Raw genomic sequence first — 27410 nt, 5'->3', positions numbered from 1 at the left:
CTGTCATCATCACAAACGAAGACAGCCTTCAGGGTAGTTGGCGCAGTGGTTTCAGAGCGCTAAAAAGTATTTGAGAATCAACAGAACAATTGGGTTAGAGATCGACATCTGTCAGAGTGGACTTTACAAACATCTGCGGTCTTAATTGACCTCTTTTAAAATGCAAACCTCCACGAATGGCTTTGTTCACTCGTGTGGATTTATGCCCTGCTGTCACTGGTAGTACCAAGTCGTTTCTCTGTCTCAGTTTGTCCTCCAAAAGAAGCCTCCAGGAGACTACAGGATGAAATGGACAGTCTTGCTGTTAGAATACTTCTTGGTCAAAGTTCTGGTGCTGTTGTGCAGCGCGGTCGGGGAAACGCAGCAGCAGCAGCTCGAGGGCTTTATAATGCTCTCAGGATCCAATGGGTCCCGGGATGGGGAGAGCGTTTCTGAACCTCCACATACTGAGGACAAATGTCGGGGTTACTATGATGTCATGGGACAGTGGGACCCGCCGTTCGTTTGCCAAACTGGCAATTATTTATATTGTTGCGGCACTTGTGGCTTCAGATTTTGCTGCGCTTATAAAAACTCTCGTTTGGATCAAAACACCTGCACAAATTACGATACACCAGTGTGGTTAACAGGACAGACTCCGTATAAGAAAACCCTTGACCCTAGACACGATCCAACCAAGGATAAAACAAACGTGATTGTATATGTAATATGTGGAGTAGTGGCAATCATGGCACTGGTCGGGATATTTACCAAACTTGGACTAGAAAAGGCTCACAGACCTCACAGAGAGAGCATGTCTCGGTAAGTAGCTATGTTGGCTTGAGAAGTCCTCATTTTCTTTTTGAATTTTGGCAAAATGCTTATGGTAAGAACAGTGTGCTTTGCCATTGATTTTTTTTCTTCGTTTTTTGTAAATGTGCTTGCTATGTGGATGTCTTTTATGTTCCATCTTGTGCCATGAGCTCTGCTATTTTATTAATCTCTGTCAAGTTAAAAGAAGTTCAACTTTTTAAAACGCATCTGAAGATGCCATTCCATTGTGCATCTCTTTGTTTTTGAAGTGCGTGTGACCGCTTGCGTCTTTCACTCATGGTACGTTCAAAACAAAAAAGCTAGACATAACTGAATGGAACAAATATCAGGTGTTTAGAAATGCGTTTTGTTTTAAATATTTTATTTTTGAACTTAATTTCGATACTGAAAACCAAAGGAGAGAAAGAGGGAAAGCGCTCATGGGCAAGACACTGAAAAAACAGCACAACAGTGAAAGATATGCTTACATATGTGGGTACATAGTCCAGTAATTAAAATCAGTTTAAAAACAGCACCCTGTCTGAATGGCATCTTAGGCTGAAAAAATGTTTACACCATCCAAGAATGGGTAAAAAAAAAAAAAATCCCAGGCAAAGAATTTTCTGACTAACCCAATCTTCTGTGGCTTTTGAGCTAAAAGTGTTGGTTGTTAAAGCTCTGCATTTACTGTTGTGCTTATCCTGCCCATGCATATTCGTGCTTAATTAGAGCAAAAACAATCCCTTGCATCTTCATTAAGCTTTCTAGATTCATGAATTTGTGTTATGCAAGCTCTCTTTTAAAAGGCTTTCTTGAATCACAGATCTCAAGAGATCCACATGAAAACACGGTTAACTTGCACATGTAAACCACAAGAACTGTACTAACCATTTTAGATATTACATTATATTGCATAACTTCCGGTTGTCAGTTTTTTACCCTTTAGTTACTCAGCTTGAATTGTGGAGGTGGAAATCTCTTGTTCCTACTGATTCTGTGGGTCAAAACCTCTGATGAGAGCTGCACAGCCCACAGTGTGCAGGTTGCTGAAAGTGCGGCTCACAGAAAAACCTGTTCTCTTTGAATCAGCACTCTGGACAGCGGCAGCTCTAACGCTGAATGAATAGATGTCAGTCTACTGACATTATATCAATCACTGTATGCCGTTCAGCTGTGCTTTGACATCTAAATACAGACCGATTACACAATGCAAGGCAATTAAATGGAATACTAATCTAATGAATGCTTGTTATTCAACAGAGCTGTTGCAAGCGTCATGCAAGGCGCCCATCAGGGTCAGCACGAGGAAGCCATCGGAATGCACACACAGCATTATGACACTGTGCAGGCGAGAGCAAACAACATGCGTAAGTTGATTGTAGCCTACTTCCTTTCTTTTCCCACGAACTCAGCATAAACTATTCACTACATTTATGCTCTTATGAAAATACCCTGGAACCGTCTAAAAGCATGGTTTCTTCTGGCTCGAGTGCTTAATATACCAAACCCTCTACACAATACAATGCACTTGTGTACTGAATTACACATGTAGTTATAAATGATACATATAACATTAAGTATTCAAATTTTTCCTTGTGGTGCAAAACTTTGTTGGTTCTGCACCACTTTTTGATTTTCGTATTCTATGCTTAGCATATACAGATATGTGTAAGAGAAAGGAGATGCTGAGAGCACAATGCTGTTGTGAAAAAAGCCTATTTATGGTGACTGCCGTGGTCTGCTGCTGCAGTTGGGAGTATGGTATTGTTTAAAACCGCTCGTAATGAATGGCTCTATCACAAATGTTCAAACTCTCATTTGTTGCAATTCTGATTACATCACCCTCTCCATGGTTATCAACTCTCTAAATATATCTGAGTTGAAAAAACACAAAATACAGTGAGAATATGAAAGCCCCCCTCAGAGGGATCCATTTTGGTTGACACTGAGGATGTAGCTGGAGAAATTTCCCTTTCATCTATTTGCATAGATAATGTCACTCTTTCTTCACTGCCATGCATATTGTAGATATCTCCATCAGAAGTTTTTGAAAACTCAGATGACTTTTATGCTACATTTCTTTACCATGAATAAAAATTATGAGCAATAATATGTAGACATATCTCAGGAAAATGGTTCTAAGTGTGCTAGATTTGTGAGGTTTTTTTTGTCTTTAAAAGTAGTACAGCCCTTTTTGGTGCTCTTTTTTATAGTTGCACAAAGAATCATGCCTTGGAAGTGATATACAGAACCTCAATGGTGCTGTGAAAGAGCCTTTTCATATGAGTCTGGAGGGGGTTTGCTTTATTTTTTATTTATCCACCTGCTCTACACCTGCACTGTAGCCTCTTAAATGGTTTTAAATAAGAAAAGATGCATTCAAAAAGAGAAAATGAAATAAAACAATAAGAAGTATTTTTAGCAGTATGTGGATGATATTTCTAAAGTTTTATTTCACATGCAGACAACCATTACATATGGAACGTCACACCATTAACAAGCTTGATTTAGAAATGTAGCTATGAAATCAGTATAATATCAGTTCTGTCCTCTATTACACAAAAAGACATTCAATGAATCATTTCGGCTCACCTTTTATTCACAGATCATGATCATTATTCTTGCAGTACTGGCTTTTAATCCATAAACAGAGTGTAATTATGTGGACTGCTTTTAACCTTTAAACCCAACGATTTAATATACAGTCCTCCGAATTACTCCGTATGAGATAATGATTTGAACCAAAATCAAGAGAACAGACACAGGCCCTAAGAGCAAAATTTCTAGCGATTATGTAGAGGACCTTAATATGAGAGTTTTCTGAATTCTCAGGTTGAACCCTGAGTGGCAGATCATAAGATCTTGCATTTAAAACATAAAGATATGTTATAAAGCATAAAGATACTTTAGAGGTGTAGTTTTCTGAATAAGTGTAGTTAAGAATAAAGCCTAATACTATTGATAAGAGTTCCTGTCTTTTGAACGCCAACAGACCCGTTAACAGAAGATGATCAAATCTGCTTTATGTGTCACAATAGAAGTTCATACACTCTTAAATGCCAGATGTGAGATTATTTCTTTCAACATGAGATGACAGAAAGACTCTGCGTGTGCTGTAAGTTAACTGCTGTTATTATTTCAATATGTAAATCTAGTTAGATTACACGACTGGATTCCCCCCTAATCACTCTTACATGTTACTGAGAATGCTTTAAAGATTTAAGGGCATACAAGATGAAAATATGTTATACATTCCTTGTTTTATATTCTTGTCACATTCAGATTTGCTCATGCTCATATGGACTTTCTGGGAAATTATTTTTTCACATAAACCAATCAAGCCATAACTGTGTTCTGGCATTCTCATCTCTTCATATTCCTCCTCTAAGAATCTGACAATCCAGATGCTCACCCACCGTGTGCTGAATGATCCCCTCAAAGAGGTCTAGTTACCTCACTGAAAGTACAAAATTACTAGACATTTTTTTCCCCCACAATGATCCAAGATTCTGGAACAACCAGGACTGTGCTCCATTACCATCACAGCTTGGCATTACAAGAGTACCGGTGGCTTTAAGAAGAAATAGAAAAAAAGAAGAAGTATCGAATAGAGAATGGTAAATTTCTTGGTCATGGCATGACATAATCAAGACTTAAACCCAGTGTGATTTCAATCATTGTACAGTACAGGATGTTAAATTCTGCACGTCAGTGACCTGAATTAAAGAACAAAAGCATTTCCTCCCACAGTGCACTGAGCAACTGAACCTTGCAGATGAAGTGCAGCTTTTTCCAATGCCACAGCCAAAACTAATTACCTTAATGGGGTTTCCCAAAAGAAACAGCAGAAATCTATTATGCTGTATTTATTTTAAGCCTTGTGCCAACACAAACACCTGAAACAAGATCTGTTTACAAATATGCAGGTGCAGAAAACACATCTGCATGTTCTGTATGGACTTAAAAGATCAGCGAGAGTAAAACCTGTCTGTTGTCCTTAAAGCAGCACTATGTAACTTTTGGCTCTCTAGCGGTTAATAAACAGAACTGCACACATCCCGCGGAAGAACATTCCAACCGGAGCTACTTTTCTAAGTTTATGTCTATGGCGATTCACGCAGGTATGTTACTCCGCAGCGGTGACGACCCGACCAGGCTACAATAGTCCAAATATAAGTACTTATTATAAGTGTACCGTAGTGATTCGGAATAAGACAAAAACGCGGTTTGGAAGATGAATTCACGATGTAGCCCACTCGCTCATTATATACATTTAGCAAATTTTGAACACAGAAAAAGTTACATAGTGCTGCTTTAACAAACTCAATGTAACTTAATACAAAAAATAAAAAGTGGAGAGAACAGAATGGATTTCTGCTCACCTATTGCATTCTTCATCCATGTGATTATTCTTGCCGTTGGCACTACTAGCAATAAGTCCATTTGCAGCAAATTGTCCTAGTTCATAGCTAGTTTAAGCATGTCTTTGTACTAGGATTCTCTCATTGCAAAAAAAATCTGATGATTTGATGTCTAGAGGCATGCTAACTTTTAAGCCATCAAATAGATCTCAAACTTTTAACTTCACTCTCGCTTTATTTTAATAAAAGCCAAAGACTTATATCTAAAATGATACTGAAATCTTTTTTATATGACAGGGTGATTCATCATGAAATAGTATGTGCACTCTTTGAAATGCTATTATTAAATATTGTTGTGTGAGAATGTAACTAATGCTCTTTAAAAACGCTGCCACACATATCCTAGGGTAGTTGCATAAACTTAGCCTCTATGTTAAGACTGTGTCTTAAGTACAAGTTTGGCCAACTAGCAGTTAGCAAAGGGGTAATCAGTCTTATTTTTGGATTCAACTTAGCCTAATCTATGATTTAATGTAACTGAATAAAAAAATTTTTTGGTCGGTCTTAAAGAAAAAAATTGGATGACTAAATTGTAAGACTAGTCTAAACCTTTTATGCAATCAGCCCCTAGTCTTAACAAAGCTAAAATTTTAATTTATTTCAGCTTTATTTCAATCAACAAAAATGTTTTGATAGTTTAAGTTTTTAATATTTGAGTTGGCGAAGCAATAACAGACAACCAGCGATATATTGTGCCTAAAATGTAAGTTACCCATTTCCTTTTTATTGATCCGTTGTATAAAAGCAAAGATATTTTTTAATTAACAATTTGAAAGAAAGATTTGTCACGTGTTTGTCATGTTTAATTGTTTGTGAATGCAATTGAAATGATTTGATGATGATAAATTGCTGTGCATGAGTGTGTTCATGTAAAGTGTTTTTTCAGTAATTTGTCTTATTTTGCAGTGTTTCTAATGGCAATACAATAAATGAATTGATAATATAATTAACAATTTAACTTACAATTACATTGTAAGCCATTTCCCCCCATCTTTGCAATCTTTTTCTTCCTTTCTCTGGACAGATGCAAGCGACTATGTGTAAGAACAGAGCATGTGCAACATATTGACACATATGTCAATATGTTACGTGGGATGGGATGGGATGGTGCCCCCCCCCAATCTGAGGCACCATCCCATCCCACGGCCACGGTTCATGCTCCTTGAGGCAAGCAGCATATTTATGTTGGCTCAGCGACCGTAGCCACCATTGCTGCCATGCTACAATGGCAGAAACCCCCCACCGGGATTGCATTCAGGTCAGCATGGTCTCCCCATGCTCTGAGAACTCCACCAAGGAGAACTGGCTCTGATTTCACACCCAGAGGACAGGCTGGCAGCCTATTTCTTCCAGCACATTGGGGGAAGAGGGACATGTGGCCATCTGATGTGCGTCACTGAAACGAGGCTCGTTCAGGTCTGCTACTTGATGCCAGTGATCATTTTACTTCACATGCAGAACCATGGTGCCCATTGTAACAAGGAAATATCACCTTTAATGCTCCAATCCTAATAATAAAAAAAAATCAAAGAAGAATAAATGTGAGATTTAATTCTTGCATGATAAAAATAGATTTTTTCTTTTGTTTTGCGAGAGAAAATAGAAAAGGAAAATTCATTCTACAGAAAAAGTGACTCTCTTAAATGGTTTTTATTATTGAAATAAAAGAAGTTAATTGCATCTTTGACTGGCTCACCACTCTAGAATAAGGTGTGGTCACATAAGCCAGATTTCATGGGCAAAAAAGGGTCCATCGTCTATTGTCAACAGTGATGTATATAGCACAGCTCACACAGAAGTCAGTTGGTTCTGTTGGACAATGCAACGTATGCGTGACTGGAACCAACTGACCAACTTGAAATCTTTTGCCCTCATGTAAAATTCCTGATAGCATGGATTTCTATTGAAATGACTGGATTTTGCCAGCTAAAAATCAGCGCTTCTCTCAGATTGTGTCTTTGGTAATTCAAACATCATCACTCGTGTGAATAAGCACTGTTTTGCCTCAGATTTTGTACTTTTTCAATGATCTCCATCAACTGTTGTCGAGTGGAAAATCAGAGCTAAAATCGTGTAATGTGTGGGCGGCATGAGGTGATCTAAATGGAAAGTATTGCTCACAATACTACATTTAGGAATGATCATCTTCTATGACCAGCATATTTTAAATATCTGTATTGAAATTTATTTTGATTTTGGTGGTGGAGTGGAGGGGGGAGGGAGGGAGGTAAATCGACATAATCTTAAATCTTAAATCGAAAAAAATAACAAAACTGGTTCAATGCTTATTCCTTATCTGCTTATTGCTCATCACTACTATATTTGAAACTTCTAACTGCAAAAGTTGTGGCGCTACCAACACGCAGAAACACAAAATGTCATGTGGTGCAAAATCTCAACAGATTTTAAAACACCATAGGCATCATACACTTGTCGGCTTTGTAAATAGTTACAGAGAAAACCTGGATATCTAAATGACTGAGGATTACACACTACCACACTTTCAAGTCGTTCTGAACGTAACACACTTTCGAAGAAACATGCGCCTTATTGCTAGGAGGCACAAAAAATATGACCTTACATTTGTTTTTTCAAAATGGTATAAAAGTTTTTCAAAACCATATAAAATCAACTTCCACACAAGCAGCACATTTCTACTTGACACATCTGTAAACAATTTTTTTTAATTATTTTTAATCCTGTTGTGGATATTCTTATTCGTCATTGACCTAAAGGCAAATGTACCATTTCGTTATCGCAATACACTAACACTTTAGTATTTAAAAATACAATAAACATGTATTGTGTATCACACCAAGATATTAACAGTTACTTATCAGTTACTTAGGGGCTTATGAACTCCTCAAGAATTTGATTTGCTGGTCCTGAAGGCTTTTGTGCAGGGCAGATTTAAAGAAGCGAAGACGGATGGATAGGAAGGAAAGCTGTCTGAATCCTATTGATCTACTCGCTGATCAAGCAAAGCAGGGAAGCTGGAGAAAACACTTTTGGTTTTTCACTTTACTGCACCATAGCCATTGCAGAGATGTACATCTGCCTAGAAAAAAAAAATCACTCCTGTTTCAAACTGATAGCTGCCACTGTCCAAGACAGATAACGCACACATGGAAGATGCTGAAATGACACCAAAGAGAATTGAATTCCACTGTTACATTTTTAATCAAAAACCCACATGGTTGCCAGCAGAATGAGCACCATTGGAAGGGGATTTCCCTTGTTAGCACCTACTGAGTCACATCAATCCCACACTGCCTTTGTTACCTATTTACAGTATGTCATTCATGTATGCATTGGTTTGAATCATTCCTTGTGGCTCTCCTTTGCCTACATGACGGATTGGATCTGCTGTCATGGTGGACACGCTCATGCTAGCACAAAAACACACAGCCCCCAATCCTTAGATCAACACACCACTGCCCAAAAACGATGCATAATTCATTTCATGTAGCGCACAGCAGCATGGGGAAATGACAGATTAATGTATTTGCTGCAGAACACTTAGCAACTCCAGACTGTTTATCATTTGACATGACAGAAACGGGAATCATTACTATCCTCTGTCTGTTCAACTTCAGCATTAAGTGGACAGCCAGCTTTCATTATCACGGTAGAGACCTTAACGAATAATCAGCTCCCCAAGAGGGCAAAAGGAGATCCAAATGCAGTTTTCACAGGCAATATTAAGTTAGGATAAATTGAATGTGCTTGTTTAATGCAGTAAACATGGATGAATGCCACTCCATCAAACGCCACAGCGAAAATGAGTATGTGTTTATGATTGAATTCTCCCTCATTAAATGTAATTCCAGACAGCAGGGGCAGGACCCAGGTTGGAATTTATAATGAGCAACCGAGACATGCTTGCAATGTTATTCCGATTTTATAGTGATGGCAAATTTCCCCCGAAGGCAATGACTGGCATTAATTGTAAAACAGGTGTTAAGGTGAATGGATCTGATGATTGTCAGTTTGAAACAGTGCTGTTAATAAGTTCCTGTGGGTATATGTGTGTGTGTGTGTGTGTGAGAGAGATATAGGAGGCCCACAGCTGTCTCAGGAGCATAATAAGTTAAACAAAGTTCATTATAGCCGCATCATTATGCATTCAATCAGTATAACTCAGTGGCTCTCAACCAGTTTAGCTTCAGGACCCAGATTTTAAATTGGGCACTGAAAGTATTCAAATTGTACAAAACAAGTAAATAAAAAAGTTTCCTTAAAATCAAATATACACCACTGTTCAAATGTTTTGGGTCACCAAGTTTTTTTTTTTTTTTTAAATAGAAATTATTAGTTTTATTGTAAGGACGGATGAAATTGATCAAAAGTGACAGTAAATCACGTTGCATCATGTAACAAAAGATTTCTATTATCATGTTGTTCTTTTGAACTTTTTATTCATCAAAGAATGCTGAAAAAACATATCACTGTTTCTAAACAAAATTTAAGCAGCACGAGTTTTCAATAATAGAAATATTTCTTGAGCAGGAAATCAGCACATTAGAATGATTTCTGAAGGATCACGTAAGACTGAAGACTGGAGTAATGGCTGCTGAAAATTTAGCTTCACAGGAATAAATTACATTTTAAAATATATTCAAATAGAAATCAGTTATTTTGAATTGTAATAATATTTCACAATATTACTGTTTTTACTGTATTTTTTTTTATCAAATAAATGCACTTTGGTGAGCATAAGAGCTTGCAAAAACATTTTTAAAATATCTTACCGATCCCAAACTTTTGAACAGTAGTGTAAACTATGAAAACTAACAATTATGCAAAAACAGCAGTGATTTATCTGTGAACCCATGGGTTTTGATCTTGTTTTTTCATGTTAGGCAATCTGTTGGCATCCGTCTCATTTGGCTGCTTTTGCCAGGTGACAAATTAGTTTGGGCCAAAATACTGTGCCGAGTTTGACTAGATGCACAGCTTTTGACATTAACAACAACAGATATGTGAAGCATTTTGCTTTCCTTCATAAAAACCTATTTATTATGCTGTCCTACCTATGTAGTTGAATTTAGCGTTGCTTTTAGAACAGACCTGTGATCAGGGTCTAGTCTCTCTCCACTATTGGTTAGGATATCCCTTAAGTTGTTGTGCTTGTTTCCTGTCCTACTTCTTTTTTTAAATGCCAAAAGGGAATAAAGAATATCAAAAGAAAATGAACGAGAGCATAAGAACATAACATGCTGTGTCCAGTTTTTGGGCTGAGACTCACCAGTTAAGAACCACTGGTATAACTTATATCAGCAAATAAAGTTAGTAAAGCTACATGTTGTTCCCAACACAAGGACACCATGGCATATTCACATATCATTTTCTTCGATATAAACAATTAACAGATGATTTTGTAAAGCTGTTTCTGACAGCACAAGTATTTCACTGTAATCCTGCTGTGATATATAATATTCATCCGCTTATCATCTCTTGAACTCTCATGTTCTCATGCTCTCCATTGGCAAGAGAGCTTCAGACTTTGCTCAAAGGCTTATTGAGGTTCCATATGAGATTAACTCTTACAAGGATTTTTCACCCTTGGAAGAACAGCGTGCCTTGGCATCAGTTTTGCTTTTCATTTAACGGCACGAGATCCATTGCCTTGCTGCACCGTTTCTCCAATTCTGCTGCTGTCACCCCTTCTCATATCCTGGAATGATCCTTCTATTGGAAAATAATGCCAAATAAAGAGAGAACAAGAGAGGAGGTCTGGAAGCACTTGGACTTTGTGAATATGTGATCTCGACAATATATTTGACATAAATAAAATGCTCCATTCATGTGTGGACTGCACAGCTCCCAAACTTCCAAATGCTGACACACTTCCACTTGGAAGGAGTTAACATTTATCTAGGCAGATTGAACAACCTCCTGAGGTAGATTGAGTGATCGGTTTATTATTTATCTCAAATGTATCTTTCAGGGCATTTATACCTGCTATCCAATGAGTAAAAATGCAAGGTGTAAATACTCTCTAGGTTTTCAAACTTTATGATGCAACAGACCCGACATATGATGATCCCCTATAGATTTTTATATTCATATCATTAGCAAAGCATTTCTACCCAAGGATATTGATTTTTAAAAGGTAGCTGTCTGTGTCTGCAAACGGGACATAGTTTGTGTAACATTAGCAACACATTATTAGCTGTCTGATAATGTAATCAAGCCAAAAACTAATGATATTAATTACAGTTATGTGTGCAGCGTTGTAGAGAGCGATACATAAAATGCCTTAACATTCTGATACATCAACTTGTAGACGACCCTGTATAATTCGCTCTTCCTCTTCTGCGGAAACATTTTTTGGTTTAAACATATTTGGCTGAATTAATCCAATATTGTGACTTTCTATTATAGCGTTTACTACTTCAATTAACTGTGTGAAAGTGGAGCAGGAGGCGGAGACTAATCTGCATATTTATGGTTCCGTGTCTGTATACTAAATGCAGCAAGTGTGTAAAGTGTTAAGGCATGAAGAAATTATTTTCATGGGAAATATGTTTAAATATATCATTTTGATTATCAAAAATGAGTTTTAATGGAAAAGGTTTAATGACTGCAGGATTTAACATAAGTTTTTAAGAGTAAGATCAGTAAAAAATATTTCCTTACAGTAACAATTGCCTATATTTACTCTTAGTGCAGATTTTACCCCAGGCCATTGCAAAAAAACATACTGCAAATAGTTCACAGAACTTTTGAAGTATTTGACATACAGTTATTTATTTCACGCTCACTTTGTTTTAGATTTCAGAATATTTTCTGCTAGATTCATGCTTTTTCCATCACATTCAATTTGTCATGCAAAAGTGTGACAAAAGCAAAGTGTGACTTAATTAACAATAGCCTTATATGACCTCACAGTCCACATCCTCAGTCGTACCCAAAGCTTACAACAAAAGCCTCAAAACAATGGTGTCACAGAGAGGGCAATGAGTGCCTCACGGGCGATGATACTTGACATCTGGCAATCACTGTGCTTCCCTCTTTCTGCCATGGCTGCATTTTGCTAATGTCAAGAGCAAGAGGGAGACACGCAGAGAATAGTCCTCTCTGATTTGCAGAAGATATCACTTGCAAACTCAGATGCCCTTCTGCCGCTTCCATTCCAGGGGGATGTGCAGCTCCCGAAAATACCCTCCTGCATCTTTAATGAGAAACTGGAAAGGTATCTTATAGTCACATTGTTGACTTGTTCTCAGTCTATGTGCTTTGTGATAACCTTGACATATTTAACCTCAAAACACTCTGAGGAGTCTGGGGATTTTCAGACAGATGCAGACGCAGCGGATGGTTAGAAGTGGATGAAACAAAGATAAATCATAGTAAATGTATTAATAGTAATAAATGGGGGTATTAAACAGATGGCATAGGTTTGATTGACAGACAGATGGCAAAGCAGATGCAAACATGTTTTTCGCCACCTGCAAAAATCTCAAAATGTTCTATTTTTTGTGATTTTCACTCGGGTCTAGCGATGTCGACAAGATCCTGGGGCGAAGTCACTGTTGCGTCACTTTTGCATCACTTACGGTATTTCAGTGCAACAGACTTTAACCAACCATTAAATACTCTGCACCATTAAATAGTGCTGCGGTGTGAGTATTTAAATTGAAAAACTGTCATTCTATTCAGCAGAAAAAAACACCCGCTTTCTATGTAAATTAAGATTGCATCTTATTCACAAAATTCTGCACTATTTGCCTGATGCTATTAATGTAAGCTATTACTGCCCACAGATGGCAGAGTAAGTTTCATTTAAAAGAGATATTTCTGTGCATTAATTGAGAATGCCTTTTAAATTCCGATTTCCTGAACTGAACAAGATGCAGAATTGCCATTCAAATTTGAATGTAAGGAAAAGCAATTAAAATGAACTAAAATTCAAATAAATTCAAATAAATAATTCAATGAGAGCTTTAAATGCTTGACAAAAGCAAAAGTATGACTTGACAAAAGCTTGTTTGAAAGTCTTTTAAAACATTTAAAAAGCTTCCAGATATAGGTTTATAAAATGTATTGCATTTGCAGCTTGTGAACGACTCTGTGCTGGAGGTAAAGATGATTTTTATCCAAAACAGTATTAAAATGGACAAAATGGGGTGGGCCTGCACCCCAGACAAACAGACAGACAGATAGACAGATGATAGATAGATAGATAGATAGATAGAAATCCCCCATTACCACTGTGTGTCTCATAGACTTTACAAAACCCCAAATCGAAGGTGGAAGGGCGATCAAGTCCATCCATCATGCGTCTAACAAGGACTGATGGATCTCTCCAATCAAACTGGTGACATTTTACGAATCAGCAGCTGCAGTGAACATAGGGCACGTATACAACGCGTCTGCTGTCCTATTCAGTTGATGGCTATCCTCTTGATTCAAGTGTTTCCTGGAGAGCAGAGCAATTTTGACTTTTCTCATCAGAAATTGCGTAGTAGAAGCTGTCAAACGAAGGCGTAATAATTTTCTTTAATATCCACAGGCCTATTATGTGTAAAGTCTGGCAGTGTTTCTCTGCTGTTTTAGACACACAAGAGGCTGCTGACCCAGATATGTGAAGGAAAACACCCATGCATAACTTAAGGTGCTACATCTAATAAAAGCCTCTTTTTCAGGCTAATAAAGTATTAACTAGGGTGCTGGAACGAGACAGGGTGACATGACAGAGGCGAGCGATGTTCTGCAAACCTTTGCATTCTTACGAAAAAGACAGGTGCTTTTCAAGGGGATTTAGTTAGCTGAATGATATTGGGTGGTTCTTTATCTGACTCAGTGGAGCATTTAGACTATCAGCGGTGTTCAGGCGGTGCCTGGATCTTACCTTACATAATACGAGGAGTCGTATTTCGAACCTGTAATAGATTACCTTCAGAACCTATGTCCATTACATGGCCTTGAACATATGTAAAGACAAAATTCAATGCTGTTTCACTCATAGCATCCATCAGAATGATCAACTGACTTCTTTTAGTCTAGACAGATGATTATGGAGGCATATATTCATTTATCTTCTTTAGAGATGATCTTTTCATGGGTTAGACGCCCTGAAACATATTGGATCACTTTTTTTTAGTTGCAAGTAAGTTGCAAAATGAGTTGTTTTATACTTTTGTTTTAATTTCAATGGCTCTGAATTATTTTCACAGAATAAGAATGGACTTGTAATTCCCACTTTCTAATGTTTCCACTAATGTCAAGTTGTACTTTTTAATTTAATCCATTACATCAGTATGAATGTCAAGGCTGAACAATACATATTTTTTTCATTTTAAAACTCATTTACTTATATATTTTCTATACATCTTTCATTTTTTTGTGGTAGGTTTGCAGGTAAAAATCTGAACTAAAAAATCCTTATCGTTGAACCCCATAAGTTATTTTCACAATCAGATTTTCACATGCTTTTCTCATTTTGAGTGGCTGCCTGTTTCTTATTTTTAATTCACACTCTTTCTCATATCAGCTCCATGGATCTGGAATATATCGTGCTTCATCTTTTCTCTGACTAAGGCAGTTTGAAATGCAACAATACAGTGACATTTGTAGGTTGCTGGTAATGACTCTATGTGGATTTCTGTGGCGCTCTCTCATGAGAGGCAGCATCCTGCATGTCTAATGAGCACTAGTGAACAAATAAACATATGGAGTGCATAATGAGGACATCAGTGTTTATAACACCAAGCAGTCCAATCTCACACGCTCTAAAAGTGTTGGCATATTTATGGATATTTAACATGGTTTATACTCTATACTGTATTGTCGTCTTACCCTTTGTGTAAAAACTGATCTCTTTTTATCAACGTTTACCCATTACCCAGTGTATACACTGCGGTTTGGAATAATTAAGATTTTTAATGTTTTTGAAAGAAGTCTCTTATGCTCACCAAGGCTGCATTTCTTTGATCAAAATGTAAAAACAGCAATATTGTAAAATATTATTACAATTGAAAAGAACTGTTTTCTATTTTAACATAATTTAAAATGTCATGTATCCCTGTGATGGCTAAGCTGAATTGTCAGCAGCCATTACGCCAGTCTTCAATGTCACATGATCCTTCAGAAATCATTCTAATATGCTGATTTGATGCTCAGTTATTATTAATTATTATTGGTGCTCAATTATTAATAATAGTTCTTATTAATGTTGTTGTTAAAGAGTTTTTGCTGCCAAATATTTTTGGAAAACTGTGATACTTTGTTAGTATTAATGTGATACTGAAGACTGGAGAAATGGCTGATGAAATTTCAGCTTTGCCATCATGTTAAAAAAAATCAATAAATAAAATATATATTTTTTAAAACGGTTCATTTAAATTGTAATAATATTTCACAGTAATGCTGTTTTTATTTATTTTTTCATCAAATGCAGCCTTGGTAAGTATAGACACTTCACTGAATAAACATTTTTTTTAAAAATCTCAATTATTCCAAACATTATCATTCTCCTCTTGTCATGTATCATGCAGTGTGAAGTAGCTGTACACAGAAGGCAAGAGGTCGAACACTAAAAGCAAACCTTTATGATCAAGTGCACTTTGACCTCATTTTTCAAAAAAGAAAACGTTCTGCCTTCCTCAGGCCAGTCCATTTAGAGCACAATAGCGGATCCTGATAGAGGCAAACAGCTTTCACACACACTTCTCTATCGCTCATCCGCAGCAGTTTCACGGGCTTGTGCCCTCTTCTTACATTTAAAATGAATTGTGACCTAACTTTTTCTGAGCAGCTTATACTTCTATTCGACCTCTGCTGCTATCTGTCTGTTTGGATGGGTGTTATTAATAGTGCCAAATAGTACTGGTCAAGTTAATCAAGTCAGTAAAATCACAAAATAAATGTAATAAAATGTGCCACTGCCACTTAAACAGAGTATAGTTGTGGTCATAAGTTTACATACACCTTGCAGAATCTGCAAAATTTTTATAATTTTAAGAAAATAAGAGGGATCGAAAAATGTGCATCTTATTTTTTATTTAGCACTGCGCTGTATAAGTTATTTCACGCAACAGATGTTTACATATAGTCCACAAGACAAAAAAATAACAACTGAATTTATACAAATGAACCAATTCAAAAGTTCAAAAACGTTTGATTCATACACATCTATTGTTAGCAAAAGGTGCAAACGTTCACTGATGCTCAAGCAAGCAACATGATGCATTAAGAGCCAGGGACTAAAACCTGTTTGAATACATGATCAGGGCAAATTGTACTTAATTTGTCTTTTGGGAAACATGTGTCTATCGTATGTCGCTTCTGAAATGCAGTCATAATGAAATTGCACACATCCATCCTGTTCAATAGTTTTTTTCACCCCCAGCTCATAATGCACTGTGTTGCCTTTTTGAGCATCAGTAAATGTTTGCATATTTTTGTAATATGTGTCCCTCAATTGTGTGAAAAGATTTTTAAAATCATGCAGTCTCTGCTGGAAAGGGTTCAAATATGCAGAAGATGCTGGACAACCAAACACTGTACAGGATCTGGAAGATTTTCTGAAGAACAGTTGGTAGCAATGTTCCCTCTAAGCTGCGCGCGCGAAGAGTGGCTTGAGTAAGTGCTGGAAATAGCGGATGATGGGCACAGAACGGTAACAAAACTCAGAGACATTTACAGTCACGCACAGGTGTATTGTGCAAACTGTACTTCATAGGGATGTTTAGATCGCTATAGAAGAATTCACGTTCACGTCTTTTTTGTTCTTTGAAAATATTTAATTTGCAGATCTCAGTTTAAATGCTTCATTTTGTTTTCTCTTCTCTTCTATCAGTTTAAATGCTTCAGATTGTTTTGATATTATATTATATTATGTTAGGCCTATATTATAAACCTAATAAATAATTGACCTTGTTTTTTAATGGAGTCACTTATGCTCATCAAGGCTGTATTTATTTGATCAAAAATACAGAAAAAAAACAGTAATATTGTGAACTATTAGGCTATTGCAATTTCTAATATTGGTTTCCTATTTTAATATACTTTAAAATATAATGTATTCCCGGTGAAGCAAAGCAGAATTTTCAGCATCATTACTCCTGACTTCAGTGTCACATGATCCTTCAGAAATCATTCTAATATTCTGATTTATTATCAGTGTTGAAGCTGTTGTGCTGCTTAATATATTTTTTTATTGTGCTGTTTTGATTCTTTGATTAGGCTAATAAAAAGTTAAAAAGAACAGCATTTATTAAAAATAGAAATCTTTTCTAGTAATATAAGTCTTTACTATCACTTTTTAATCCATTTAACACATCCTTGCTGAATAAAAGTATTAATAAAAAAAAAACAAGAAAGAAAAAATTTACTGACCCCAAACTTTTGAATAGTAGTATAGTGTATATTGTAACACAAACTTTCTATTTTGAATAAACACTGTTCTTTGTAACTTGTTATTTATCAAAGAATCCTAAAAATATCACAGGTCTCAAAAAATATTAAGCAGCACAACTGTTTCCAACATTGATTATAAATTAGTATATTAGAATGATTTCTGAAGGATCATGTGACACTGAAAATTCAGCTTTTCTTATGAATAAATAAAATTTGAAAGTATATTAAAATAGTAAACTTTTATTTTAAATTGCAATAATATTTCCCAATATTATTTTGTGAAATAATATTCAGTATTTTATATCAAATAGATACAGCCTTGATGAGCCTAAGAAACTTCTTTTAAAAATGTACTGATCCCAAACTTTTGAACGGCAGTGTATTTATTATACTGTAAAAATATTTTCTCAGGTAACCTAAAATGTACATCATTTAGTTACATCAAGGGTCAAATCAAATATAAATTGCACATTAAAGTTAGAAGTTGCACACTTTTTTTGTGTGCGCGCTGTACAGATCTGGTATAAAGAATGTTTTTGCTCAGGTGGCCGAAATGTCCGCCCAATAGAGAAAAGTTTTGCTCAGCAAGAAAAAAAATTTGAGGGAACATTGGTCGGTAGTTTAACTGCCAAAACAGCCAAAGTACATCTAGGTAACAGATGGGTAGTCTTTGAATGGGGTCATTTGTGTAAATTCAGCTATATTATTTTGCGTTTCTGAGCTTATGTAAACATCTGTTACTTTGGTAAAATTTTTAACATTTTGCAGATTCTACAACATGTATGTTAACATTATGTTTTCTTTAAAAATTAAAAGGTTGTAAAAAAAATAAATTCATAAAAAAGACAAAATGTAATTATAAATTCATAAATACTCTCCAGGGCCAGCGCACTATTCTTATTGTTGGGTCCTGACACACACACATTATTTATATACATTTCCACTAGATAAATATAGCAGGCAAGTTTGCATAGACTATTTTTATTCTTTTAACTCATTACCTCCCTCAAAAACTGTGACAAACTCAGCTGTCACCACCCTTAAATTCTGTGATCTCTCTTCACATTTGCTGAAAACAGCAACTGCTGTAAGCTGTCATTTCACTCAATCTTTTCCTTAAGATGAAACTTTACACTAGCATCCGCTTCCATCAAAGCAGACCTGGATATATAAGTGGCATCACACAGCTCCTCACACACAGCTGTTAGTGATGTGTCACAGAAAATAAAATAAAATACAAACAAATACTCCCATAAACATTGACTGACATATTGTTGAGCAAGATTCATACTCGCAACCTCTCAGACTTCAAGAAATAAAAGTTCCTCTGAGCTACGTGAACTCTTGCTCATGCTCATGGAGGCTGAGCCCACTTAAGCTAAAATCCTACAATCGCCCCTGTAGGTCTGTATTATATTCACGTGACAGGGATCATCCACTGTGGGCTGTGATGGGCCGTTTACATGCCTGTATTTAAACCCGGTCCATCACAGCAGATCACACTGCAGTCCATTAATTGCAAAGTTGGATGTGATCCCAGCAAAACCATCTTTCTCCTCAGTGGCAGATAACAATTGCTAATTAATGCGTGTTAATGTTTCCTTGTTCAGCGGGCTAGTGGAGATTTAACAACACGAAAGCAAACACTGAAGGTCCATCAATTGTGAACACTGAGCTTGCTTAGCACGTGGGTGGTGGAAACCATACAAGAGGCTGACTGCATGCACCGCAAACAGTGCACGAATGCTTGTGTTGCCATGACGAGAGCGATAGCACAAGGAGAAGATGGTGTAAAGGCAGTTTGCAACCAAACACTTGGGAGGAAGTTCTCCCAGTGGAGATGAGTCAGCTTCTTACACAAAACAAAACAAACACTAAGATACCCAGGAAATTGAATAGAACCAAGCATGGGATCACTCCCACTTATCTGCTACTTCTGTCAAATTTTCAAAAGAGTAGGCCGCAAAATCTGTGGTGTACAAAATGAACAGCATGTATGTTTAACAGGAACGTTTTGGCCCAAAAAAATTTTCTTCAAAAAAGAGGTGTTTATGTCTTCTTTATTATTGTATACGAGCTTCTACTGGCTTCGTGGAGTTTATTTCATTTTTTGACCTTGGCAAACTTGAAATACATACTTGGTGTGCTATGTCTCACCACTCACGTTATTATGTGCTCGTCTCGCCACTTACAGTTTGCCTGAGGTCACAGAAGAGATCACAGGTCTGAGGACAGGGAGGAAGACACTCAGCCCACTTAATAATGTCCTATTGACCTTTTGCCTGTTAGAGATTAAAAATTAATCAGATATTAATAGTAGCAGTGTTCCATTAAGACTTGGGCAAAAAACACACACACACACACACACACACACACATAATAATAATAATATATATATGTTACACATAAATTAATTGAAAATATGACTGTTTTTAATAATACTATTAAATTCTGGCAAATGTAACACTAACAAAAATTCAGAAAATGTAATTAAAGAGTCAGACTAAAAAAGTTCAAAGTTATCTGACTTTTAAAATGCGATTAAAATAAAATTGTAAATAATTTTAAGGGCACAAAAAGTTCCCCTAATTGAAGAATCACCCGTGGACACAACCATTCAAGGTATAGGCTCTGTAATTGTTTTCATGCTTTTGAAAGAAGTCTCTTATGCTCACCAAGGCTAAATTTCTTTAATACAGTAAATACAGTGATACTGTGAAATATTATTACAGTTTAAAATAACTGTTTTCTTTTGTAATATATTTTAAAATGTAATTTATTCCTGTGATAGCAAACCTGAATATTTAGCAGCTATTGCTCCAGTCTTCAGTGTCACATGATCCTTCAGAAATCATTCCAATATGTTCTGCTTAATATTTTTGTGGAAACCTTGATAATCTTTTTTCAGGATTCTTCAATGAATAGAAAGTTCAAAAGAACATTTATCTGTAACATTTTGAAATCTTTGTCAGTTTTTGAGCAAATAAATTCACATCTTCTGAATAAAAATATTCATTTTATTAAAAACAAAAAATGTGCTGAGCTCAAACATTTGAATAATAGCGCACATAAGTCCAGACTTTCATGTGAAGTTTGCACAGTACGAGTCTGCGCACTCAAAGCGTTCAGTATCTGTTTCCCCGAGTCATCCAATTTTTAACATTACATAACTGAAAATAACAATGTACTATTAGCAAATAAACAATATTTTCCACACGCTTTGGGAAAACAAAGAATGATAATCTGTTGTTATTTGACAAAAACATTAGAAAAAACAAGCACACTAAGTGCTAATGCGTGTACAGTAGTCTATAGTGTTTTTCTGAAGCTCTGTTGAGCAGTAATCTGTGCCATGTCTGGTGTGACTCACTGCACGGCGCTCAGTACAGACGTGTGTCAGCAACCCTGCTGCAGGGCTAAGTGATTAATTAGTCACAACAGGAGCTCTGCGCTGACAGCTCCGCCACGCAGGTTACACCTCTTTGATCGTCATTCACCGCTGACAATTCATCTCTATGAACCAGAGGAAGTCAAGGGAGGAAATCAATGGGACTGGTTGTATATACATACCATCGCTTATTCTTTGACTGTCACATCACAGGAGGCAGATTGGACTGGGTTATGACACTAGCCGCATACACACATCAAACAGCTCATTATCAGATCCATTCAGACCGATTCTTTTTTGTCTGCCTGCGACTTACTGAATGTAGAGCCAGTTTTAGAGCTTTTAGGTGTCTGTTTCTCTTTTGTTATTAGTGGCAACTGAATCTCAAGTGACATTAGTCAGCAGTAAGCAAGACATATTATTAGGGATGACTTAGAAAATGTTGTAAATTAAGACAAAATAATGATACAACCCTTTAACAATATTTTATTTTGTTTGCAGAAGGCGGCCAGATAAACAACATGATGCAAATGCACCCGTATCCAACCCTCAGCCAGCTGTCCCATGTCTATGAGCAACAGCAATCGGCAAAAGAGCTCAACAGATATGCCTCACTGAAGGCTGTTGGTAAGGACGTACACTCAAAAGGATCATTTTTAGCATGTCAGTGTTATACTCTCATGTGGATCTTTCCTGTGCAAAACTCATAAATTATTCCTCTTATTGAACATAGCATTTACCACAGAATATTTTACAAATGATTAATGAATCCCAGAATAAGACTTTGTGAGCTGTTTTATCATTGGGTCTGTTTTGAAAGAGAGTCACTGTACTTCATTGCAGTTGACTTACATTCACTTGGGATTTTTAAAAATATATCATAGCAAAACTATATATATATATACCTGTATATATAAATGGGAAACAAGACACATGACTAAGACAACCAATCAGAACATGACACAATGATCAAGAGAACCAATGGCAAGAATACAAGAGGGCAAGGGAAGCATGACACAAACAGGGACCAAACTACAAAATGAAAGACATGAAAACATGAACAAGAAACACAACCCAAAACACCACATTACAATTTACTTTAAAAAAAAAAAAAACTTACTGACGCCAAACTTTTGAACGGTAGTGTATACAGTATATAGGCTACTGAAATGAAAAAAAAAACATAACTGTTAAAATGGAAACTAAACTACAAAACATTTGAATTTGCATTTTTAAAATGATTTAACATCTAAAAAAAAATGTATAAAAATGAAATAAAATAGAAAACTCTAAAAAAATTATAATAATAAAACTAAACTAAAACCAACAATGATAATAAAAACTTAATTGAAGACAAATAAACTATTTAATTAACTATTATAACCCTGTGTTAAAGTTGCTATTGATTAAAGTGCTTGCATAATTGCAAACTAAATTCATAAAAAATGCATAAATATAATGCCATGGTTTAACCATGGTATGTTACTACTATTGTTTCTTCAACTGCTTATTCAAGGATTTCTAAGTGACAAGACGCCTGCAAGAGCGTCTCTCTAATGCATGTTATTTACACTGTGAATTAACTTCAGGCTTTCTTCCTGCCCCTACCAAATGTTCTAATTTCACCTCATCATGGATGACATAAACTATATGAGATCATCAAACAGAGAAAAACTGGCCCTCTGGAGTCATAGTTATTTTTTCTTATTTAATTGCCTCCTCCATGAAAATTCCCAAAGGTACAGAATTGTTAGAGCTGATAAGTCCCAATTCTGCAAATCAATACTTCTCTCTCAGTCCCCAAATACATCTCTAAGGTCACAAAATTGGACTTCCACCCGACGTAGAGAAATGGAGCTTCTAATAAAGGCCTGTAGAATATCCTCCCACCAAAACCCTTTGAGATCCTGATGACACTAACTCCATGCATGGAGTCACGGAGTTGTGAGCCGATAGATATTTGAACTCTGTCTGGAGGCATTAGTTACAAAACCACGATTCATCTTGATTATGGCTCTTGAGGATGTGCACTGTTGAGCACTGTAATTGATTCACCCGTCTGTTGTGATGATCCGTGTATCTGATATAAGGAGTGGCGCAATGGTGGAAAAATGTCCACTGTGCATGACGTCTTCGTCTTCTCCCACAGGGGCAGACGAGTAATAAATAAGATTTATTATCACACTGCAGACCAAACTTATTTTAAGCATGAAAAGTTTATCTTCAAGGTCGTCAAAGCAGCTGACCGTCAAAAGCAGACAAAGGAAGTCACACTAGGATGCCTGGTACTCTAAGAGTAATGATTCCCTTTTAAACATGAATCACCTGGTAAAAGGATACATCTCCCAAAGGAACGTGACATGCCGTACTTAAACTGGCCACAGATTGAAAACCTTAACTCCTTGTGTGATCTTATTGATCTTATTGTGAATGATTTATAGCTCATAATTTGCCATTAAATGATCATAATTTGACCTTCCATTGAAACATGAGACATATACCGTATGCCAGGCTTCTCCAATCATTTAACCCCAACGTTTTCTTAAATTCAACCTCAAACTCACATTCAGATCTGTCTTCATCCAATCAACAACAGATGGATAATTAGATCATCTTTGGTCACAGTACGGAAGAAAAGATTTGTCACTACTTCCGTTACATTGCAACTTCAATGTCATGTCATAAATAATATCATTTAAATTTTTCGAGATCTAATAAATTCAAGATTTAAAGGGGTCATATCGTATTTTTATTATATTTAGTATTTTTTTTAAATATTACATATATTTATTTTATTATAAGTTTGTTATGTGAAAAAAGCAAAATAAAAAAGAGCAATATTTGTTAATAATAAATTATTTTAAAAATTACAATATTACCTTTATGATATATTATTGGACATGACCTCTTTAACATACAATAGTTAAAGGAATCTTACGATCCGATTTCATGTTTTCCTTTGTCTTTGGAGTGTTAAAAGCTGTTTGTGCATACAGAAGATCTGTAAAGTCGCAAAGATTAAAGTCTCAAACCCAAAGAGATGTTCTTTATAAAAGTGAACGCTCATCCACGCCTTCCTAAAACGCCTCATTTAAACATGACCCCACATGTCTACGTCACTGTGGGGGAAGATTTGCATAACACCGCCCAAATGTATACGCAAAGAAAGAAGGCATAACTTTGATGCAACAATAATGTACAGTATGTGGAAAATAATGTGTTTTTTTAACCTTAAACTGCGTAAACACATTGCATTACACCAAATAATGTTCTTTTTAGCAACGCCATATTAAAACATTTTTGGCATAACCTTTCAGCCAAAAATAGCCATTACAGTTACAGCACACAGCACAAAGTGTCCACCTTTACTATAGAAACAATAGTAACTGAACATAATGTTAGTTTTGTTGCGCCAAAACAGTCCTGTTTAATTTTTTCATTTAGGAATATTAGCATATACCGTTGTGGTAAAAATTTTACATACACTTTGCAGTATCTGAAAAATAAGATAAAATAAGAGGGATCATATAAAATGCATGTTATTTTTTATTTAGTACTGACCTGAATAAGATATCTCACATAAAAGACGTTTACATATAGTCCACAAGAAAAAATAATAGCTGAATTTATAAAAATGACCCCGTTCAAAAGTTTGCATACGCTTGATTTTTAATACTGTGTTGTTACCTGGATGATCCACAGCTGTTTTTGTTTTGTGATAGTTGTTCATGAGTGCCTTGTTTGTCCTGAACATTTACACTGCCTGCTGTTCTTCAGAAAAATTGTTTTTTCTTTTGCGTATTTGAGCCCTTTCCAACAATGACTGTATGATTTTGAGATCCATCTTTTCACACTGAGGACAACTGAGGACAAAAAGTTCAAGTGCTCACTGATGCTCCAGAAGGAAACACGATGCATTAAGAGCCTGGAGGTGAAACCTTTTGAATTTGAAGATCAGGGTAAATTGAAATTGTTTTGTCTTCTGGGAAACATGCAAAAATAATAGTTGAATTTATAAAAATGACCCCATTCAAAAGTTTACATACATTTGATTCTTAATACTATGTTGTTACCTGGATGATCCACAGCTGTTTTTTTTGTTTTGTGATAGTTGTTCATGAGTGCCTTGTTTGTCCTGAACATTTACACTGCCTGCTGTTCTTCAGAAAAATTGTTTTTTCTTTTGCGTATTTGAGCCCTTTCCAACAATGACTGTATGATTTTGAGATCCATCTTTTCACACTGAGGACAACTGAGGACAAAAAGTTCAAGTGCTCACTGATGCTCCAGAAGGAAACACGATGCATTAAGAGCCTGGAGGTGAAACCTTTTGAATTTGAAGATCAGGGTAAATTGAAATTGTTTTGTCTTCTGGGAAACATGCAAGTATCTTCTGTAGCTTCTAAAGGGCAGTACTAAATGAAACAATATAATATTTAGGTAAAATAATAAAAATGTACACATCTTCATTCTGTTCAAAAGTTTACACCCCTGGCTCTTAATGCATCATTTTTTCCTTCTGGAGCATCAATGACCGTTTGAACCTTTTGTAATAGTTGCATGTAAGTCCCTCCGTTGTCTTCAGTGTGAAAAGATGGATCTCAAAATCATACAGACATTGTTGGAAAGGGATCAAATATGTAAAAGATGCTGGAAAACCAAAGAATTTGTGGAACCTGAAGGATTTTTCTGAAGAACAGCAGAGCAGTTTTACTGTTCAGAACAAGCAAGGGACTCATGAACAAACAAAAACCGCTGTGAATCATCCAGATAACAACACAGTATTAAAATCAAGCGTATGTAAACTTTTGAACGGGTCATTTTTATAAATTCAACTATTATTTTATCTTGTGAACTATATATAAACATATTTTATGTGAAATATCTTATTCAGGTCAGTATAAATAAAAAATAACATGCATTTTGTATGATTTTGGTAAAATAATCAACATTTTGCAGATACATACACAAAGTGTATGTAAAATTTTAACCACAACTGTATAACTTCTTCCAATACCTCCCAGTGAATGGTCATTTTTGCAACATAATTCCAATGAGTGCATTTTTGGACTGTGTACAGTTTATCAACCTCTTTTATCTGAAGAAAAATGTGATTTTTCATGATATCTCAACTACCCCCATTCTTCCTCTCTATCTTTCCCTCAGCGGCCAAAGCCAACGGTGATTTCCTCAACAAGCAACACCGCCACTTGGTCGAGTTGGCGGCTAAGGGAAGCCTGCCACTTCATCCAGTCAGAATTGAGCACATGGAACCCACAGCTTCCTACGTCACAGAGGTCCCGTGCCTCAAGCAAAATGGACAGAAGCCCAGGAGCATTAAACCCAATGTGCCCCATCCCGCAATGGCCTACAGCTCCAATACCATCGCAAACCCTGGCATGCTGAGAAGCTGGGAGGCTGCAGAGACTGCGGGGCGACGCAAAACCTATGGCCCAAGGAAGATGTGCACGGTGGAGCAGGTTAATCAGCTACACACTGCCCGCAGTCATCATTACCTACCCACGCAACCCTACTTTGTAACCAACAGTAAGACAGAGGTGACTGTGTAAGAGGCTGAATACATTTCATAGCAAGCAGCAGAGAGCCAAAAGTGATTATCGTCATGAAAGGACTCTCCACACTGCCCCTAGTGGACTGGAGGCACAACATGGGTGAGCATGTCATGTCCTCACGACAACATCAGCTGACAGTGAGGCCAGGGTTACTTCACCACTATTTATATCCACTGTAACAATGATGTGTTTGTGTTCCGTCAATGAAAAGGTAAAAGGAAACAGATGTAAAGAATTGGCACACGAAAAGTTTCAGATCAATAGCAATAAGATGTAATAAACGTATATGAAAGAGAATGGCTATGGAGAGATGAGACATTACAGAAATGAAACATACTGCATTATTGATCCCAGATATTAAAGGGCTGGCATGGAGTATGAAACATAGGGCGATGCTCTTATCTGAAATAATATACAGAAAATTTGTCGGATGTGATATTGATTTGTTGAAGACAGTGTAAAAGACACTGGGTTTAAGGCTGTGCCTTTTGTTTTGTCATTAAAGCACCCCGGTCAAGCAACTGAACAACTGATGCTTGAAATATGGAGTCCGAAGAGTATTATTAGCGGTGGTCACATGTACTGAATATTTCATGCGAAGGTAGCATTGCCATTCCATGAGCAGCACTGTTAAAGAACATAGAAGCTTGGGCACAACTTGTGTTTTTGGAAATACGTATTTGGTCTTTTTTTTTTTTTACTTTTTATTTTACGTGTACTTTCAAACGCATACAAGCATGTTGAAATATTTGTCAAAATGTCATCAGTAGGTATATCTGCTGCCACATGTACCGTAAGGTTTTTTGCACTTTTACAAATGTGTTGTGCAGAAGGAACATTTTATTTATTTACTTATTTTTTTCCCCCAAA

The 27410-nt window shown here is 36.3% G+C and overlaps 1 protein-coding gene across 1 annotated transcript; it reads left to right on the top strand.

Annotated features, from left to right (window-relative positions):
- LOC107731434 (protein shisa-9A-like) lies at window positions 1-27410 on the top strand. The gene is made up of 4 exons (XM_016542513.1): window positions 1-801; window positions 2053-2159; window positions 21469-21594; window positions 26134-27410. Exons 1-4 carry the CDS (start codon window positions 284-286, stop codon window positions 26535-26537), a joined length of 1155 nt encoding a protein of 384 aa, XP_016397999.1. The 5' UTR covers window positions 1-283; the 3' UTR covers window positions 26538-27410.

This window comes from Sinocyclocheilus rhinocerous, unplaced genomic scaffold, assembly GCF_001515625.1.
Source record: "Sinocyclocheilus rhinocerous isolate Xijiao unplaced genomic scaffold, SAMN03320098_v1.1 scaffold1390, whole genome shotgun sequence".
Lineage (NCBI taxonomy): Eukaryota > Metazoa > Chordata > Actinopteri > Cypriniformes > Cyprinidae > Sinocyclocheilus > Sinocyclocheilus rhinocerous.
This window is presented reverse-complemented; position numbering and strand designations above follow the sequence as displayed.

Coding starts and splice junctions, on each gene's coding strand:
- LOC107731434 (XM_016542513.1), top strand. CDS start 284: ATGAAATGGACAGTCTTGCTGTTAGAATACTTCTTGGTCAAAGTTCTG. Junction 2,160..21,468: donor GGCGAGAGCAAACAACATGC/GTAAGTTGATTG, acceptor TTTTGTTTGCAG/AAGGCGGCCAGATAAACAAC. Junction 21,595..26,133: donor TGCCTCACTGAAGGCTGTTG/GTAAGGACGTAC, acceptor TCTTTCCCTCAG/CGGCCAAAGCCAACGGTGAT.